Raw genomic sequence first — 18380 nt, forward strand, 5'->3', positions numbered from 1 at the left:
GTTACAGCCATCGAATTACAGGAGGTTCACACAGCAGGCAGCAATGGTTTGGGAACATTAAATAAATGTGCTTCTCTAACAGAACAAGACAGGATCATTTATTTGTCCAACTTAAAAGCTGTCCCAGAAGGAGAAAAAGTAGGATATTATTTGTCCAAAATAAATAAGATCAAACAAGTGAACATCTCTCCATGGACCAATTTACAGATCATATGGAAACATGCTTATCTTGTTGAGAAAATTTCCATTTTTAGATATTAAAATACCTTAGTGTGTTTTGCAAACTACTTCCCACATGGCCAATAGAATTCATTTTGTATGTGGTAAAAATGAACCAAAATTAATGGTGCCTTCCAATGTTAGTGTGAAATCTTTTTTATAAAACATGCCCAACCTTTTTTTGTCTGCTTCCCACACTGAACTCTTGTTGTATTTTCTTACTATAATAATAAAGGGTGATGATAGCTTTAAAAACAAAACCGAGAAGTGTTTCAGAAGTACAGCGCCCATTCCCACCTCTTGTCTCCTTTCTGACACTCTGACCCTTACTTATACTGGAGTAGGGGTCCAACTGCAAGGGAAATCATGAGCACTAGGTGACGAGGGGTTGGAGGTGGAGCAAGGGGAGCGTGTCTAGTTTTCCAGAAGAGGATGAGACAATTCCCCAACAACAACAAAAAAGGTAAAAATTGTCAATAGCCCACGAAGAGACAACCCCCTCCCCAGTAACCAGAGAAAGGCAAATTCTAACACACAGAAAGGGGGCTACTTTTGGCCTCTGGAACTACAAAGACAAAAAATGAGTGACAGGAACTGATGTGGTAGGGTGAGGTGGGAGAGGGGGTAAAGGAGGAGGCTCCTGTTTTTGGTGGGAGTGGAAACTGGAGACACAAGCTTACTGGTGATGCGGCCCTCACGTGACCAGGAGCTGACGTGGGCAAAGGTACTTAAAGCCCTGACCGCCGTCCTCCGTCCTCCTCTGGGTACCAACTCTATTTCGCTGCGCACTGCCGTGCGTTTAACCCAGGCGAGGAGGAGGAGGAGAAGAAGGAGGAGGAGGAGAAGGAGGAGGAGGAGGAGAAGGAGGAGGAGGAGGAGGAGGAGGAGGAGGAGGAGAAAATTCCCCCAGATCCGGGCAGGTGGGTGTGAGGGTGGGTATGACCTGGCACCCCTGAAAGGGGTGGTCACGAGATGCGGGAGTTTGAGGCCGGGGGTACCTCTGCCTTGCCCACTCCTGTCGGGCTTTCCAGACCCCCGCGTTCAGTCACACTTCATTTTGGTGGGCCGTGGGGGAAAGGGGGAGGGGGGAAATATAAAGACTCTGATATACTTGCGGAGAATCAGGTTACTTCCTCTCCCAGCCAATGCGTTTTGTTTTTGTTTTTGACACTCAGGCCCTGCACTCCACATCCCGTCTTGTTTTTAGAGGAGCAAGGAAGAGAAATAAACGTGGCAGCGTAATAAGGCCAGTCGAGAGGTTGGGAAAGGGTGACAGGAGGGCACGCTATTTGGAAACAATCCGGCCGGTTCACTCCCACCTTCACTTTGCAGATACCTTCCCCTACTCCACCACTGTCCCTGCACCGCCCACGGCCGGCTCTCTGTCCTTTGGGGGTGCTGGGAAATGGGTGTGCCAGCCTCTGTAGGGGAGATGGAGGGTCTGGGCTTCACAGGAGGGGGACCCTGAAAGAATCTGGTATTAAACCGCCGTGCTAACTCCCAGGCTGCTTTCCAGACACCTCCGGCCCACACAGTCCTTCACCTCCGTTTTTGCAGTCCTGGAAAAGGAGTTCGGGTACCCTGGCGGGAGAAATGGCGGTTAACATGGTATTTGGGTGGGGGTGGGGGTGGGGGTGGGAGGCGGAGCCCAGCGCGGAGAAACAGTGGAAAATCGCGACCCTCAAACCGAAAGGGCAGACACTGGGGTTCTGCAGGTTAATGCTAGGCCTGGGGGGTTCGGAACTGAAAGACGAGTGGTCACAGGAAGGGGACAAGATTGTTCGGCTGTAATACCCTGTCCCGCGTCCGTGCCGCTCTCACGGCACCCTCGCCCCGCCCCCCTCCTGCTTCTGTGCAGGAGAAGGGGTGTGGCTGTGTGTCCTGGAGAAATGGCGGACAGGGGGGCGGGGCAAAGGGAAGGAGTGGTTGAATGCCTGGGGAGTTTGCGCTGGAGTGGGGAATTGGAAGGGGAGGGGAGAGGAGGGGAGGGCTGAGGTGAGAAGAATTGAGGGAATGGAGAGGTGGAACCATTTGTCATTCTCCTATATGACTGTTGAAAGGCAATTGTTGGGACGTGTCCTGGGTTTGTTACATCCACCAGGCTCCAATGTCGGCTGTCTGTATTTCTGCCCTGCAGTCTGTCCTTAAGATGAAGCTCTAACTGAATGGGAGGAGGGAGAAACAGCCCTGAATCCTTTGAGGTTAGTGTGAGGGTGAGAACTGTGGGAACCCCTGGTGTGGGTGTGGCAGAAACTAGGGCAGATCTGTGACCAGAGGTTCCTTTTCCCCCATCTTCTCCTTTACAAGACACCCTTGCCTTGGGCCTATCGTTTTCTGTGCAGGGAAAGGGGTGTGGCATATGCCGCCTTAATTAATGGTTACAGAAGTAAGGGATACCAGTAGAAAGAAGAGGCCTGTGAGAGAGAAACTTGGCCCACAGGAGTTCAAATCAAGAAAGGAAGCAGAATCCTTCTACCAAAGACCCCAAAACCCTCTCTGGGATCTCTCCACAGATCTGTCTGCCTTTTGGGCCCTGCACAACTACAAGCCTGGTGGAAAAGGGGAAACTGCTCCTGCTCATAGCAAATTGGTATGTGAATGACACCACCTGGAGACCCTTGGGGTCATGGGGGGGAGGATCAGAGCACAGTCAGGGATCTCTGCTGAGTTTTCTGCTCTCCACCAGTTTTCTTGACATCAGTACTGCCTCTCATTCCCCATTTAGGTGCTGGGAAATTGTATTTTGGCATTGGGCAAGGCAGGCTAGGAATGAAGATGTAGAAAACGTTGGACAGCCAGGGTCTTGAATCAGCAAACACAGGCCTGTACACCTGTGTCTGGGTACTAGCCAACCTGCCAAGCATTATGTCCCCCAAACTCTCCTTTAAGTAGGCCCGGTTAAGCACAAAGTGAGCCAGAGCCCTAAGCCTCATTTCTGTCCTTTACCTCAGGTCCTGCTTGACTTGCAGCCTCTGCAGAACTTGTGAGCCTGAGTTGAAGTGCCTTGCCCTGACGTGCACACATCCTGCTACAGCAAGCCAGCTCCACGCCTGGATCAGAGAATCACTCCAGCTGCACCATGAGCCGAGTTCGGGATGCTGGCTGTGTAGCTGCTGGGATAGTGATCGGGGCAAGTGCCTGGTACTGTGTCTACAAATACACCAGGAGAAGAAACCAGACAAAGAAGAGACTGGCCAAGCCCAAGACCAGAGCTCTGGCCGGGACTGGAGCCAGGGCTAGATCTGGACTAAGGGCTGGGTTCACAATTGACCTTGGGCCAGGATTCCGTCCCCCAACCCCAGTCCGCACTGGGGCAAAGAACAAGGCCCAGGATGAAGCCTCTTCTCTGGATGCAGCTGCAGCTGCGGTAGTGGCCCCAGCTGCATCCAGTGCTGAGGTTCAGAATGGGGCTGGAAGTCAGGCCCTGGAAGCAGAAGGGGCCAGGGTTGGGCCTCAGACTGAATCAGTAGTTGGGGCAGAAGTGGCTTCTACAATGGCACCACCTCACAGGGAGGCAGAGGCCCCCACAATGGCAGAGGCTCCCAAAATGACAGATGCCCCTGGCACAGCAGAACCTCCTAGGGTGCCAGCAGTGCCTACTGGGACGCCAGCACCTACTGAGGCAGCAGCACCTACCGAAGCAGCAGAGGCTCCTGTACTGACAGTACTTTCTGAGGCTGCAGAGGCTCCGGGGGCCTTGGGGTCCCCGAAAACAGTGGCAGCCACCAAGAAAGCAACTCCTGGGGCTCATACTGGGGCTATACCTAAGGCTGGGTCAGCAACTGGAGCTGTACCCAAAGGTGGAGCCAAGGGTGGAACCAGGTCCCGGACTGGAGGCAAGGGCAAGGGCAAGAAAAACAGCAAGGTTGAAGTAGACCAACTGGGGCTGGGATTCCGCCCTGGGGATGGGGCTGCAGCAGCTGCTGCAGCCTCTGCTAATGGAGGACAGGCTTTCTTGGCAGAGGTTCCTGATTCTGAGGAAGGGGAATCTGGGTGGACTGACACAGAGTCGGAGTCAGACTCTGAGCCTGAGACCCAGCAGAGAGGGAGAGGGAGGAGACCCATTCCCATGCAGAAGCGTCCCTTTCCTTATGATATTGATGAGATTTTGGGTGTCCGTGATCTCAGGAAGGTACTTGCTTTGCTTCAGAAATCGGATGATCCTTTCATCCAACAGGTAGCTTTGCTCACTCTGAGCAACAATGCCAATTATTCATGCAACCAAGACACAATTCGCAAATTGGGAGGTCTCCCAATTATTGCAAACATGATCAACAAAACCGATCCCCACATTAAGGAAAAAGCCTTAATGGCCATGAATAACCTGAGTGAGAATTATGAAAATCAGGGGTGGCTTCAGGTATACATGAATAAAGTGATGGATGATATCATGGCCTCAAACCTGAACTCAGCAGTACAGGTAGTTGGACTAAAATTTTTAACAAACATGACTATTACTAATGACTACCAGCACCTGCTTGTCAATTCTATTGCAAACTTTTTTCGTTTGTTATCTCAGGGAGGTGGAAAAATCAAGGTTGAGATTTTGAAAATACTTTCGAACTTTGCTGAAAATCCAGATATGTTAAAAAAGCTGCTCAGTACCCAAGTGCCGTCATCATTTAGTTCCCTCTATAATTCTTATGTGGAATCAGAAATTCTTATTAATGCTCTTACTCTATTTGAGATCATCTATGACAATCTCAGAGCAGAAGTATTCAACTACAGAGAATTCAATAAAGGTTCCCTTTTTTACTTATGCACTACATCTGGAGTGTGTGTTAAGAAAATTCGAGCCTTAGCAGATCACCATGACCTCTTGGTGAAAGTGAAAGTTATAAAACTAGTTGACAAATTCTGACTGGCTATGTGCTCTCAAAAGACTTGAAGAGATTTCTTGGTTGTGCAGTCTGGAAGCAATGAAAATTGAAAGTTACTACTTCTCTACTTGCTCATATAGTAAAGTGATCCTTTCAGCTGCCAGTTTTGAATAATGTATCATCCAGAGTGATATTATCTGTGACAGTCTCCAGCTTTAAGCTGAACCATTTGATGAATACCAAATAAATAGTCCTCTTGTACTGAAAACACATTTGTGACTTTAATCGTGCTGCTTGAATGGAAATATTTTTATTGGCTCCTCTATGTGAATTGATAGTGAACTTGTCCATCATTAATAGCCTACATTTCTGTCATTTGTTTTGACTTGAACCTATCCACCAAAGACTTCATTTGTGTATCATCAATAAAGTTGTATGTTTTGACTAACAAAAAAATTGTTCTTGTGCTTCAATTTAAAATCTAACTGGAGAGATAAGGTGTGTAAATACAAAAGGATTGCTAACAGTACCTAAGCATATGCCCATTGTGAAATATGCTGTCTGGCTAAATGAAGCAGAAGTTGCTTAGAAAGCTTCAAGGAATAAGGACACACTTAAGCTGGGCCCTGGACAGCATGAGAAAACAGAAGGCCATTCCAGGAAGGGAAAATGGCTTAAAGGCACAGAGGTGGAAAATCTGTTCCTGTGATAAGGTAACCAGCTTGACTGGAATGGAAGCTGTAGGAAGAGGAGTAATGAGAAAGTTGTTAATGCAGGGTGAGAAATATTTGGGAAAGATCCTGATCCCAAGTTGAGATATTGAAATATCCTCTATATTCTGGGAGTTACTGGATATTTTTGACAAAAAGAAATCTGTTGGCAATGTGCAAAACAGATTGAAGCTGGGCTGGGGTTAGATGTGGAGGCTGGAAACAAGAATATTTGTTTGGAACTTATGATAAACCAAGCATGAGATGATGAAGAATGAAATAGGGTGGTGACTATGGCAACTGGTAGGGAATGATGGTTATAAGAGACTCTTACCAAAAAAGTACCAAGATCTGCTGTCTTATTTGGCTGTAGGTTGACAGAGAGGGAGGATTGTATAATCTGGTGCAGGTCCTGATAGAGAAAACTCTTTCTTGGGCAATTCTGGTGACCAAGTAATGCCAGAGTGAGTTATCATTAGTAATGTAAAGAAAGAGTAGTGTGACAGATAGAATGACTCTTGGTGCAAAGAGTGTTTTTCCCCCTTAGGGTTAGAGGTGTACGGCTGCCTTCTTTTAGAAGAGGGGCAGTGGTGAGAACTTTATGGAACTTAAGAGCACATTCATCTTCCTTCCTCTCCTCCCTGGCCCACTGAAACAATGAAAGAAGAAAGTGGGAAAAGTCTCAGAGATTTTCCAAATCCTGCCCGATTTCTTACCACTCCTTACAAAATCCTCATTTGTGTTCAACTGTGTGGTTGGCTGTAGCAGGGCTAGAGGTTTGAACTCTAGGGAGGCAGACACATAGAAAAGGGGCAGATTGGAGTTATATATTGGTACAACTTACCTGGAAGACCATTTGGTAATCTTCATAAGAAGCTTTAAAGATGTACATGCCTTTCAACAAAGCATTCCACTTGTAGGATTTTTTTCCTAAAGAAATAATCAAATAATTGTACACAGAGAAATATATAAGGATGATCATTTGAGCACTATTTCTATGGGAGAAAAATTAGAAGCAACTTAAATGTCTAACACTAGGGAATGGGCTAAACAATAAGTGGTATGCCCACAGAGTAAACTATTATGCAGCTATTAAAAACTGTTGTACTTCTATAATATTGGCATGAAAAGACATTCGCTCACCAAATGTAAGAGTCAGTCAACAAACACTTCTGCAATTGAAAGTGGTTGAAAATTCTTTCAGATATTTATTATGTAATCTCTGTGTATTTTTACACAGCATTGGAATCATATACATCAGTGGTTCTCAATGTGTAGTCCACAGACCACTGCAGGTTCCTGAAACTATAAGGTCAAAATTATTTTCAAAACAATACTAACATGTTAGTTGCTATTTTCACTAGGTTAACATTTGCACTAATGGTAAGTATAATTGCTGGTGCTTTAGCACAGACCAAGGCAGTGTCCCCAAACTGTACTAGTAGTGGTTGCTTTCCTTATAGTCACACACTCAAAAAATTTTTTTAATCTAGTTTCATTTTAAAATGTCCTTAACAGAGTGTATGTTTCTTTAATATATATATATATTTTAATCCTCACCTGAGGATATTTTTTTCCATTGCTTTTTCAGAGAGAGTGGAAGAGAGAGAGTGAGAGAGAGTGAGAGAAATATCGATGTGAGAGAGACACATCAATTGGTTGCGTCCTGCACGAGCCCCAACTGGGGCCGGGGATTGAGCCTGCAACTGAGGTATGTGCCCTTGGTCAGAAATGAACCTGGGACCCTTCAATCCGTGGGCCGATGCTCTAACCACTGAACAAAACTGGCTAAGGCCCTTTAATATTCTTTGTGGTAAAATAGAAAGTATGCGCAAAGCACTAATCTGCATAGCTTAATAAAATGGCTGTCTCAAAGAAAAATATTTGCACAGTCATTTGAGTTGTGCCTTGAATTAGCTGATTTTTGAGTGGAAAACTATTTTTACTTGAAAGAATGACTGGCAGAAAGACTATGGCTTTTCTAACTTGGGTATTGGGCAGACATTTTCTTGAAAATGAATGAAGTGAGCCTTCAAGGAAAACAACTGACAATATTTGTCGCCAACAATAAAATTTGAGCTTTCAAGCAAAATTAGAATTTTGGAAAATTTGCATGCACAACTGTAGGCTTGACAGCTTATAATAGTTAAGGGTTTTCCTGAAGAGATAAGTGGTGATAATAATGAAGGGGAAAGCTTTTTTCTTTTTATCCTTTTAGGACAGAAATGATATAGCATTCTTGGGCCTAATGTTGATCTTACTCAGTTTTACTGTACTATTGTAACCCATATGACATAGAACACATGGTGATTTAATAAAGAATATCATTGCTGTGGTAACAAGGTGATTCTACGTCGGTCTAGACCCCAAGATTGTTTGAACCTTTTAGACCCCAAGATTGTTTGAACCTTTAAGAGGGAGAACCTGAAAAGATATCAATCCTGAAAGAGTAAAGTCTTATTCTGAGTGAGGTAAAGGTAGCATCTGAGCTCATATGTTGAAGATGGATGCATCAGCATCTCTTGGCTTGATCCTACCTATTTGGGTAATCTAACTGGCTTCCTCTGCTCTGACTAGCATTGGAAACTTCCATTCCCTTCAGATGAAACAAATGCCCATGCAGAGATATGTAGTCTGGCCTTGTGAATGAGCTAAGAATCATAATAGGCAAATATTTCATTTCCTAAAGTATGTGTTTTGCATCTTATATTGCATCATATGTGAAAAATCAGTGTAATAGTCCAGGTGTGGTGAGATTTAAAAGGGTAGTTCTTTGGAAAGATTTAACTTAATAAAATAATAACAATAGGCACCAGCAATTAAGTACTGGCTATACAGTGTTCTATTATTCCTGAAATGTGACTGTTGAAACACTTCTTAGGCATTCTGTACTATAGGTTTTACCTTTTACCGGGGCATGAGTGAAGTGCGACAGTCCTCACAACCATGTTTTCAGTGAATATTCCTGTCTTTCTTGCTTTAATTTATTGGTCTGGGTAAGCAATTGGATCCAGAAATGATCATGTTCTTTTTTTAAAAAAAGAATATGAACTGCTAAATGCAAGGAATGATAACACAGGTCTGTCATTTTGTGATAAAATACAAGGATGAAGTGATACAAACTTCTGCTCTTGAAGTCGCTGGAGCTGCACTTGTTTCCACTCTTTATCTGTCCAAGTTATTCAACTTTTCCATTTTGTGGACCCTGAGAAAGAAGATGCCTATTAAGAAAGACTCCTGGTGGCTAACTGAGCTTACGTTAAAAACAACAAAAAAGGAAAACCTAGCAGTCATTTCTACACATTGGTCTATCTCACTCAAGCCATGCTAAAGTTTAGAGAGAAGCCTGTACTAAACTGCCTGCCTGCACTGTATTTCTGCCATCTGAGCTTACCCTTATAAAGGAGTTTCAGGAATTATATTTCAACCAATAGGACTAAGACTTTCCCTATCCATTTGGAGCTTTTCAGCTATATCCCCACTAGCATCTTCACTGACTAATGAGAGTGGTTCCACTGTGATCTATCAGGCCATCACTTTTTGGGCCAATCAAACTGTGGAAATTTAGAGTCTTTATTTGCATGAGAACAAGCCAATCAAGGACCAGAGACAGGGACTTCTGTTCATATAACTCAGCTCCCCTCCAGGGGGATGCACTTTCTCTTTCCACAGAAGACAGAAAACTGTGTCTCTGGCTGGAGCTGAAACACTGAAGATGAAAGACAGAGATGGCTCACTGGACCAGAGCAGAGCAGAGTGGACTGGAACAAGTGGAACAGACCAGAGCAGAAAAGAGCTGTCTAGCCCAAGATGGGCCTCAACCCAGGGCTGTCTGATGCCAGGGCCTCCTCACAACCCTGCTGTTCCACAGCCATCCTGCTTCATAATTGAGCTGTAATACTATTGATCTGTTCTCACAGCCATGCTGTGTCAAAATTGAGTTGTTTTCACTAAATAAAGTTTTCTTCTTCACTGCACCCCAAATTGAGGATTCCTATTGATGTTGAATTGTAACCAACAACCATCAGTTGACATTCCCTAATAAGGTATATCACAATAACCTTCCTTAAATTCCCCTTTTGTACTTAAGCAAAAGACTAGAGACTAAGAGTAAGACCAGAAATGGGGTTGTAAGCAATAGTCTCAAGAAAACATGAGATATTTGGGTTGAGGTGGGCAAGGTGCAAATGAGATTTCCTTCCACCATCTGGGATTGAAAACTAATAGCTTACAGTTAACTGAGAGCCTTCCCTCTTACAATAGATTCTAGGTGACAAGGGAATTGTTCTCATAGAACGATTTCATGGAGAAGAATTAGATGGGATCAAATGTGTTTTTTTCTAAGGACACTGAGCAGCTTCTAGTGGAAACAATGGCTAGACTAAATCATGGGATATATGATTCAATGTAAAAGATAAAATAGAGTCATTAAGGAATCCTGCTTTAAGAATATTCTTCCACTTAAAGCTGTCTTTAAGACAACTTGAAGAATAAGTTTAGAAATTGGTCTTTTCTATTACTTAATTGTAATATCAGTTTAATTCACCACTTTGCCAGATTTCCTTAGTGAATCTGGGAAGATGGGTAACTGAAATATGTGATCTCAGAAATCCTGAGCTTTTCTGGGCCTTTTGAAATAATTTCCACTGTGTCCTACTTATAAGAAAAATAAATAGCAATTTGCCCCATATGCTCTCACTGAGACTCATTTTGAAATATGAAAACATCTTATTTCAAAGATGATATTGCATCTTCAAAGATGATATCACCATCTTCAGGGTGATATCAGAATAGAGAAGAATTATAGACTTTTAATGTGCCTGACAATAAATATAAGTTTATATTGATCCAAATTAATTGCAATTGAGGCTCTCACCTATTATTTATATATTGATTAGCTTTACACTTAAGTTAGATATGCATGATAAAAGTTTAAGAATGACCACTAAAATAATAGAGTGTATACTGTTTAAGGCATTAAAGAAAAAATGCACTAGGAAAAAATTTTAATCCAAAAGGAGGTAAGAAATAAGAAAAGTAGAGCCTCAAAAAAGCAAGACAAATGGAATGCCCATAGTTTACGTGTACTGGTAATCACAATAAGTGAAAATGGGCTAAACTTACTAGTTTAAAGATAGTCAAATTTTTAAAATCCAGCTACATACATACTAAAGAATAAGTATGCAGATACTATGAAACTAAAAAGATAGAAAAATATACCATGCAAGCAATGACCAAAAGGAAGTTCACATAGCCAAATTAATATGAAATAAAATAGATTTTAAGACAGAAAGCATTATTAAAGGTAAAAGTAAGTGAATGAACAAAAACAAAAACCTGTACAACCATGTTATGGAATACTATTCAGCCCAGTTGTGGGCTTGATCAATGACTCTCTCATCATTGGTGTTTCTGTCTCTCTCTCTCCCTCTCCTTTCCTCTCTCTGAAATCAATAAAGATATATTTTTTAAAAAATAAAAAAATCTATCAAAGCTTGATTGGCACATTTTAACATTTATATGAAAGTATTAAGATTCAAAGGGAGCTATGTCAATTTTGAAAAATAAAGATAAAGAGAGGAGACTAATTCTACCAGACAGCAAGCGATCTTACAAAACAATATTTATTAGTCAGGGTAACAGTAGTCTATGCTGCAGTAACAAATAAACCCAAAAATTTCAGTGAAGTAAACAGGTTTTATTTCTTGTTTACATGAAATTTAATGAGTGTTGGGCAGCTGTTCAGTCTTCCATGCAGTTACTCAGTGATTCAGGCTTCTTCTATCTTGTGGCTCCTCCATCACAATATGTGGCCTTTAAAACTACCTTGTCTCAGAAGTCATCTATATTACAGTGGTACCTCGGTTTTCGAAAGTAATCCGTTCCAGAAGGCTGTTCGAGTTCTGAAACGTTCGAAAACCGAGGGATCAACAGCCGACAGCTAGGCCTCAGGATCTTGCACTCAGTGGAAGCTGTGTGGCATGTTCGACTTCCAAGTTGTATTTGAGAAAACCGAATCATTTACTTCTGGGTTTACAGTGTTCGTAAACCGAAATGTTCATCAACGGAGATGTTCGAAAACCAAGGAATCACTGTACTTTTCCTTATAGTACCTTCTTCAGATCTAGTCATATGGTCCCAATATAAATGCAAGGCAAGCTAGGAAAGTAGAGAAATACATAAATCATTTGGTGAGTACTAGTTGCACCTGCCATATCATGGTAACAAAAGTAATATGGAACAGATAAACATATAAGTGGAAAGTCTTAGATAAAAACTTCACTAAATGTAGAAACTTAATATCCTATAATATTGGGAGCACTGTTCCCACCAGTGGAAACCAGAATGGGATCCCTCTTAGACCCCTGAAGCTGAGGGTATCCATGAAGCCTGGAGAATGTTTGCTGTGAGGGAGAGTCCCCCAGACCTGCTTCTTGTCTGTTTTTATTCATGGTGTCACCTGGACTGTGTCTGCTGCCTCCCATCTAGTCTGAGGGGTGCAGTCTGCTGGGTCTCATCCCCATTTTCCAGGGAACTCAGGAAGAAACTAGCCTGACTGCTGAATTGTTGCCTGCCAGTCCACCTCCTCCCTGGTGGCCCCTCAGCCAGGCTTAAGCCAGTATCTAAGGACTCACACTCACTGACCATACTGATTAACCTAGATCAGGTGTTCTCTGGTCAAGTCCATAAACAACTGAAAGTATATGTAAGGTTGTGTGTGGGAGTGAAGGGATGGTGTATGTGGGTTTTTCAGGAGAGAGAGGCTATAATTACCAACACATTTTTAATGAGAAGTGTGACCCTCAAATATATTAAGAATCACTGTCCTGCCCAGCCGGGCATGGCTCAGCGGTTGAGAGTCGACCTGGGATCCAGGAGATCAGGGTTTGATTCCCCATCAGGGCACATGCCCGGGTTGTGGGCTCAATCAAGAACTCTCATCATTGTTTCTATCTCGCTCTCTCCCTCTCCTTTCTATCTCGCTGTCTCCCTCTCTGAAATCAATAAAGATATATATATATATATAAAAGAATCACTGTCCCAGAAGGTTTATGTTCATATTTGTTCTAAATAGGATAATGTTATTGTCTTTTAATGATGAAATTAATACAGTCATTGTAAAAATATTCAAACAATGCAGAAATGTGTTCATTTATTCATTTAATAAGTCTTTATTGAGTGCTTATGCAAGGTACTGAGACTACAATGATAAGAAAACAAACTAGGTTTTTGCATTTATGAAGCTCACAGACTACTGAGGGATATATATTAATCAAATAAATACACAAATGCATGTATAACTATAATGCCAGTACAAAAAGGAACAGAACACAAGTATACAAGAGTAGATAGCAGAAGAACAAGACACACTGAGGGGGTAGGTAGGGGACAGGTAAAAATTCCCTAAGGAAGTAAAATTTGAGCTAAAATAACTGAAAGTATAGTTAACTAGGCAAAGAAAACAGTACAAATGTCTTATCTCTCTGCTACAGAATCTCATGGCTAATACAGTGTGGTATATCCTTCCAACTATTTTACTATCCATATACAAACATGTATGTGTATGTATTTATGTGTAATTAGAATAATCTCAGTCCACAAACTCAAGTGTCTAAGACATCCAACTTTTATTTTCTATAGCAATACTCATAATTTCCATTTTTTCTTTTCATTCCATAGGTCTGACTGAAACAGTATCAGTTTAAGATCTACTGTTTTCTCCATGGTTGTGTCTAAGATCAAGGATGCTTACAGAATGCCTTAGAGTTGTTGGAAGGAAGGAGTCCATGTTATTCTAGCAACATTTTCTACATAATTCACCACTCTCATTCCTTCCTTGTGGCCCCTTCAGACATGGTGGCTCCTATTTGCTTCTCTGTCATCCTCAAATAATCAAGACTTTCTCTGCTGCTTCCTAGCCATTGCTATGCTGGGATACAGAAAGCTTGGTAACACCTTATATTACCTAGTTTGAAGTAATACAAGCAGCCATCCCCCTAGATGTCTCTTGAGAAGTACGACACAAGTCACCTACACAATCTAACAAACCTATCTGAGGAACTTCCAGTCAATAACAGTCTGAACTAACTTGGAAAGTTTTCCCCTTCCCACTTGAAATTCACAGAAATGATAGAATGTACACCCTTACCCTTTAAAATAGTAATATAGTCAAGCTCATAATCATAAAATAGAAATCCCCAAGAAACATAGAAGGAATAAACAACATTCCTTGAGCAGGAGATAAACACAAAAAGATGGATATTGGATTTAAGGGCTAAGCACCAGAGTTTTAATTCCACATGGTGACAGTGTTCCCAGAAAGAGGACTGGGCTGGGAGCAGGTCTGCCTTGGGCTGGCTGGTAGTGTGGGGGTTCTTGACTTCCGGCAGGAAAGATTCCACAGCGTGAGTCCAGGTGATTTTGAGAGTACTTTTATTAAAGATGGGAACAGTGAAACAAGGGATGGCTTGGGACAGAAGAAGCAAGAGGAGAGAGCCTAGGCAGGGATGCTTTGGGTCACTGAGAAGTCAAAGTAAAGGGGACTTTGGAGACAGATTCAGGGGGTTAGCCTAGAACCATATGCCACTGCTCATTGTTCCCCTGGTTGCAAGTCTCCTGGGGTCTCTTAGAATTTAGGAGATGCACACCTATGGGGAATGGAGAGGGGGAAAGAAAAGGTATGGGCATGCTCCTGGGAGGGAGAGGGCACACCCTTGGTTTTAAGGGTTTTTAAAAGCTGGGAGTTTAAGGGAGCTTTTAGGGGAGGATCTTAATAGACTATTCATCAGCTTTATGCTAATGTGCCAAAATGAGATTTATTCCCTTAACTTTATCTGTCCTTGGGTGTGGTTGGCAAAGGGCACTAACTGGGTTTCTGCTATCTCCCTGAGTAGGGTGATTTGTTATTTACCCTCTGGTTGAGGAGAAGTGTAAACCATTCACTCCTAAGTGTCCTTGGTTAGGGAAGATAGGATTTTGCGGTTTAGTAGATGGCTGTAAACTGCTTGGCCATTTAACTATCTGTCTCAGTTTCCCTATTCCACTTGTTCTTAACAGGAGGCAATGCCTCTAGTCAGTGGAAGATAGGAAACTGGTACTGAGCTCCTGTTTAAATTCAGACACCCACAGAAGCACAACCAGTACACAAAACAATGACTAGGAAACCTTTTCTCACAGCAAAGATATATGACAAGAAAATGTGGCTTTTATGTGGGGTGAGTGGAGCAATCAGAACCCAGGCTAGTTCCATCCATAAATGTGGGGTTGAATTCACAGTTCTTACATGTTAGAGAACCCAAAGGACATAAACTAACCTAAAATTAATCTGTAACTGATGGAAGTTGCATGGCCCAGCAGAGGTAAACATCAAAGCAAGGAGATATGACATTCAAAGATAGATCTCAAAAAATCATTGTAACAACACAGGAACTTCATTTATTTACTATGACTTTTTCCTTAATTCAAACTAGCTTTGTCCAATATAATAGCACCATGACATACTGCATGTCCACTCCCTTAATCATTAAGCCCTTAGAACATCAGGTTCTGGTCAATGTCAAACTGTCTTAAGAAAAAGCCTCAAGTCTGTTGATCAAGGGAACAGAGTTTCAGTCAAACAAAGATAACACCTTGACCTCAGTTGTGTCTAAGCCCCAGGCCTATGAAAGCAGAATGACCCTACCTACCGTACCCTCATGAAACTAAGCAGAATGACGCCATGGCTGACATCAAGACCCAGTACAATGATCAACTACTTGCTACCCTGGCCCCAACCAATCAGTAGAGTCCACAACCCCAACTCCTTTAGTCACCATGATTAATGATTTTCCCTATATATAATTTATCCCCTAGGAGCCATTGGGGAGCCAGGTCTTAGAACACTAGCTCACTGTTGTCTCCCAGCTTGGCACCATTTCCTTAAACAAACCTTTACTTTCTGGGCTGGAAAACAAACAAACAAAAAAAAACAACACCAAAAACTCTCAGAATGCAGCACATAAAGGTTAAGTGGTACAAAATATGCATGAGAAGTTACAAAACATGACAGAAAGAATGGAAAGTATCAGAATATGCCTGAAGGAAGTTCCATAAACAGAGCCTAGAAAGAATGCGGAAAAGGCAATAATTGAAGATATTGTGGCACAGAATATTCAACAACTGAAGCAAGACACAAATCCTCTTATTGAACACACTTAATCATAACCAGATACATCTCAGTGTAGAGCTTCAACTATACCTAATGTGATATTTTCATGTGTTTGAGCTTTGGGAAATCACAGAGCCCTTCCATGGACTTTTCCTGAAGAAAGGAATGGAGAAAATGAGAAAGAAATATCGTGGGAGAGAAAAACAAGGACATATGCTTATATCTAAAACATAATATTCTATTATATATGCATATATGTAAAATGTATATATTTATAATCTCCAGTGCAATGTTAAATCTGTATTTTAAGAATAAATAAGAAACCATCTTCAAGGAAGTAGCATTCTCTTTCCAGGATTCCAGTGAAAGAGTACATCAAATGTTCAAAAATTTTTGGTGTCTGTGACCCCATTCCTTAGTAAATTATTGTATTATTTTGTTCTTTTTGACTATTCAAAGGCTTCCTTTGGAGTGATAAGCAAGATGAACCCACTGGGAAATGATATCTATCAGATGTCAAAGCCACAATTTCTACACAGCTTATTTGCTTGTACCTTGTTCTCTACTATATACTAAATTCTGAACACAGCTCTTGTAAGCTACAACTAATCAACATATAATACAATAAAACAATGGTAGCTGGAGCATTGAATTATGGTTAATAGTCTAAAGATATTTTCTGAAAAATCTTAAGTATATCACTTAGGTAAGCATCACTAGGTATGTCTAAGAAACAATCTGTGAAGAAAATGCGGATATAGTGAAGAATAGCACAGAATCACAATATTGATTTCAATCAAATCTCAGTCCTGCCTATAAAGGATATCTCCCAGAAGACCTTCCTTGAAGTTTTATATTCTCCAAATTTCCAGTCCTTTGTATTATTTCCATAGATGACTATTCATATTATTGTTTGTGCACTTCAAAATTTAAATTATTCCCCACTGAAATAGAACTATTGAAAAAGTCAGATATAATCTTTAGCAAAATAAGTAATAACAGCATGGAAAAGAATACAATTAAAGCAGGAAAAATAATTTCTGGAATTGAAAAACACGGCTTTCATATTTAAAAACTCAGATGAAATGAAAGAGGGAATACAGTCAAAAGAGGATGGAATTTATAGGCACATCCTCTTATGTTAACAAAATAAAATTAGGAATAAGTAATAAAAGATCATCATAAAAGGTAACTGCATGATAACGTAACACTATTCACCAAAATCATGTCTGTATCAACAACAAAATTTAAAATAAATTTACAAGCTGCTGATCAATGACTTTCTCATCACTGATGTTCCTATCTCACTCTCTCCCTCCCTCTCTCTTCCTCTCTCTGAAATCAATAAAGATATATTTTAAAAAATAAATAAATAGCCCGGCTGGGCGTGGCTCAGCAGTTGAGCGTCGACCTATGATTCATGTGATCAGGGTTCCATTCCCGGTCAGGGCACATGCCCAGGTTGCCGGCTCGATCCCCAGTTGGGAGCGTGCAGGAGGCAGCCAATCAATGACTCTCTCTCATCATTGATGTTTCTATCTCTCTCTCTCCCTCTCCTTTCCTCTCTCTGAAATTAATAAAGATATATTATAAATAAATAAATAAATAAATAAATAAATAAATAAATAAATAAAGTTACAAGCTATAAGGAAAGCAAAGGAGGATAAATCATATCACAGCCTATGGTACATGGCTAAGGCAGTACTCAGAGAAAAATAAATGGTCTTAATTACCATTATTATTCAAGAAGACCATAAATAAAGGAAATAGAATTTTTTTTGAAGAATTAGAAAAGTGTAATGGAACAAATTCAAAGATAGAAGAAATTAGTAAAGTTAAAGTTAAAAAACAGTGACCAAGAAAAACAATTGCAGAAGTAATAAATAAAAAGCTGGTTCTTTGAATAGTTCGATAAAATAAACAGACTCTTCATGAGTACAACTAAGTAAAAACACAGGGAAAGCAAAAGTATACAAATTATGAATAATAAAGGGTTGAACTACATAAATAGATGTGATTAAAATGACAATTTACATATAAATCTATAACATCAAATTTTAAAATCTAAAAGTGATTAATGATTTTCTAATGGAATAGAAGTTACCAACATTACCTCAAGAAATATAAAATTTAACTGGACAAGTTAGTAGAGATAAGATTGAAAATGTGATTATAGATCTACCACTAAAAAAGGAACTAGGACTTGCTCTCCTTGTAGCACACCTGTGCTCCTCCTTTTCTCCAGCCTGTACTTTTGCTCTCTTTCTCCTAAACTCTAAGGCTCCCCGTGAGACTTGCAACCAAGGGAGTAGCGGCAGTGGCAGTTCAGCAGTTTGGCCTGGGCTAACCCCCTGAACCTGTCTACAAGGCCCCCTTTTCTTTTACTTTTCAGTGAGCTAAAAGCAGCCTCACCTTGGCCCACTTCTGTTACTGTGACTCACTTCTCAGTGAGCCTGCACAGACCCAAGTGGCTCACTTCCCTCC

At 41.3% G+C, this 18380-nt stretch overlaps 1 protein-coding gene across 11 annotated transcripts; it reads left to right on the forward strand.

Moving 5' to 3' along the window:
- Window positions 1-950: 950 nt before the first annotated feature.
- On the forward strand, window positions 951-5489 carry ARMCX2 (armadillo repeat containing X-linked 2). Of its 11 annotated transcripts, none has more exons than XM_081125325.1 (6): window positions 951-1139; window positions 1395-1477; window positions 1736-1827; window positions 2357-2420; window positions 2733-2809; window positions 3171-5489. In XM_081125325.1, exon 6 carries the CDS (start codon window positions 3299-3301, stop codon window positions 5078-5080), a length of 1782 nt encoding a protein of 593 aa, XP_080981451.1. In that variant the 5' UTR covers window positions 951-1139; window positions 1395-1477; window positions 1736-1827; window positions 2357-2420; window positions 2733-2809; window positions 3171-3298; the 3' UTR covers window positions 5081-5489. The 11 variants fall into 11 exon arrangements, with proteins under 11 accessions (XP_080981451.1, XP_080981453.1, XP_080981447.1 ...); XM_081125327.1 differs by having other exon boundaries at window positions 1736-1795; XM_081125321.1 differs by having other exon boundaries at window positions 1395-1465.
- The last annotated feature ends 12891 nt before the right edge of the window (window positions 5490-18380 follow it).

Source organism: Miniopterus schreibersii (genome assembly GCF_964146895.1).
Source record: "Miniopterus schreibersii genome assembly, chromosome: X".
NCBI classification, from domain to species: Eukaryota; Metazoa; Chordata; class Mammalia; order Chiroptera; family Miniopteridae; genus Miniopterus; species Miniopterus schreibersii.

Bases quoted from the DNA above. Each gene is read 5' to 3' on its own strand.
- ARMCX2 (XM_081125325.1), top strand. From the start codon at position 3,299: ATGAGCCGAGTTCGGGATGCTGGCTGTGTAGCTGCTGGGATAGTGATC.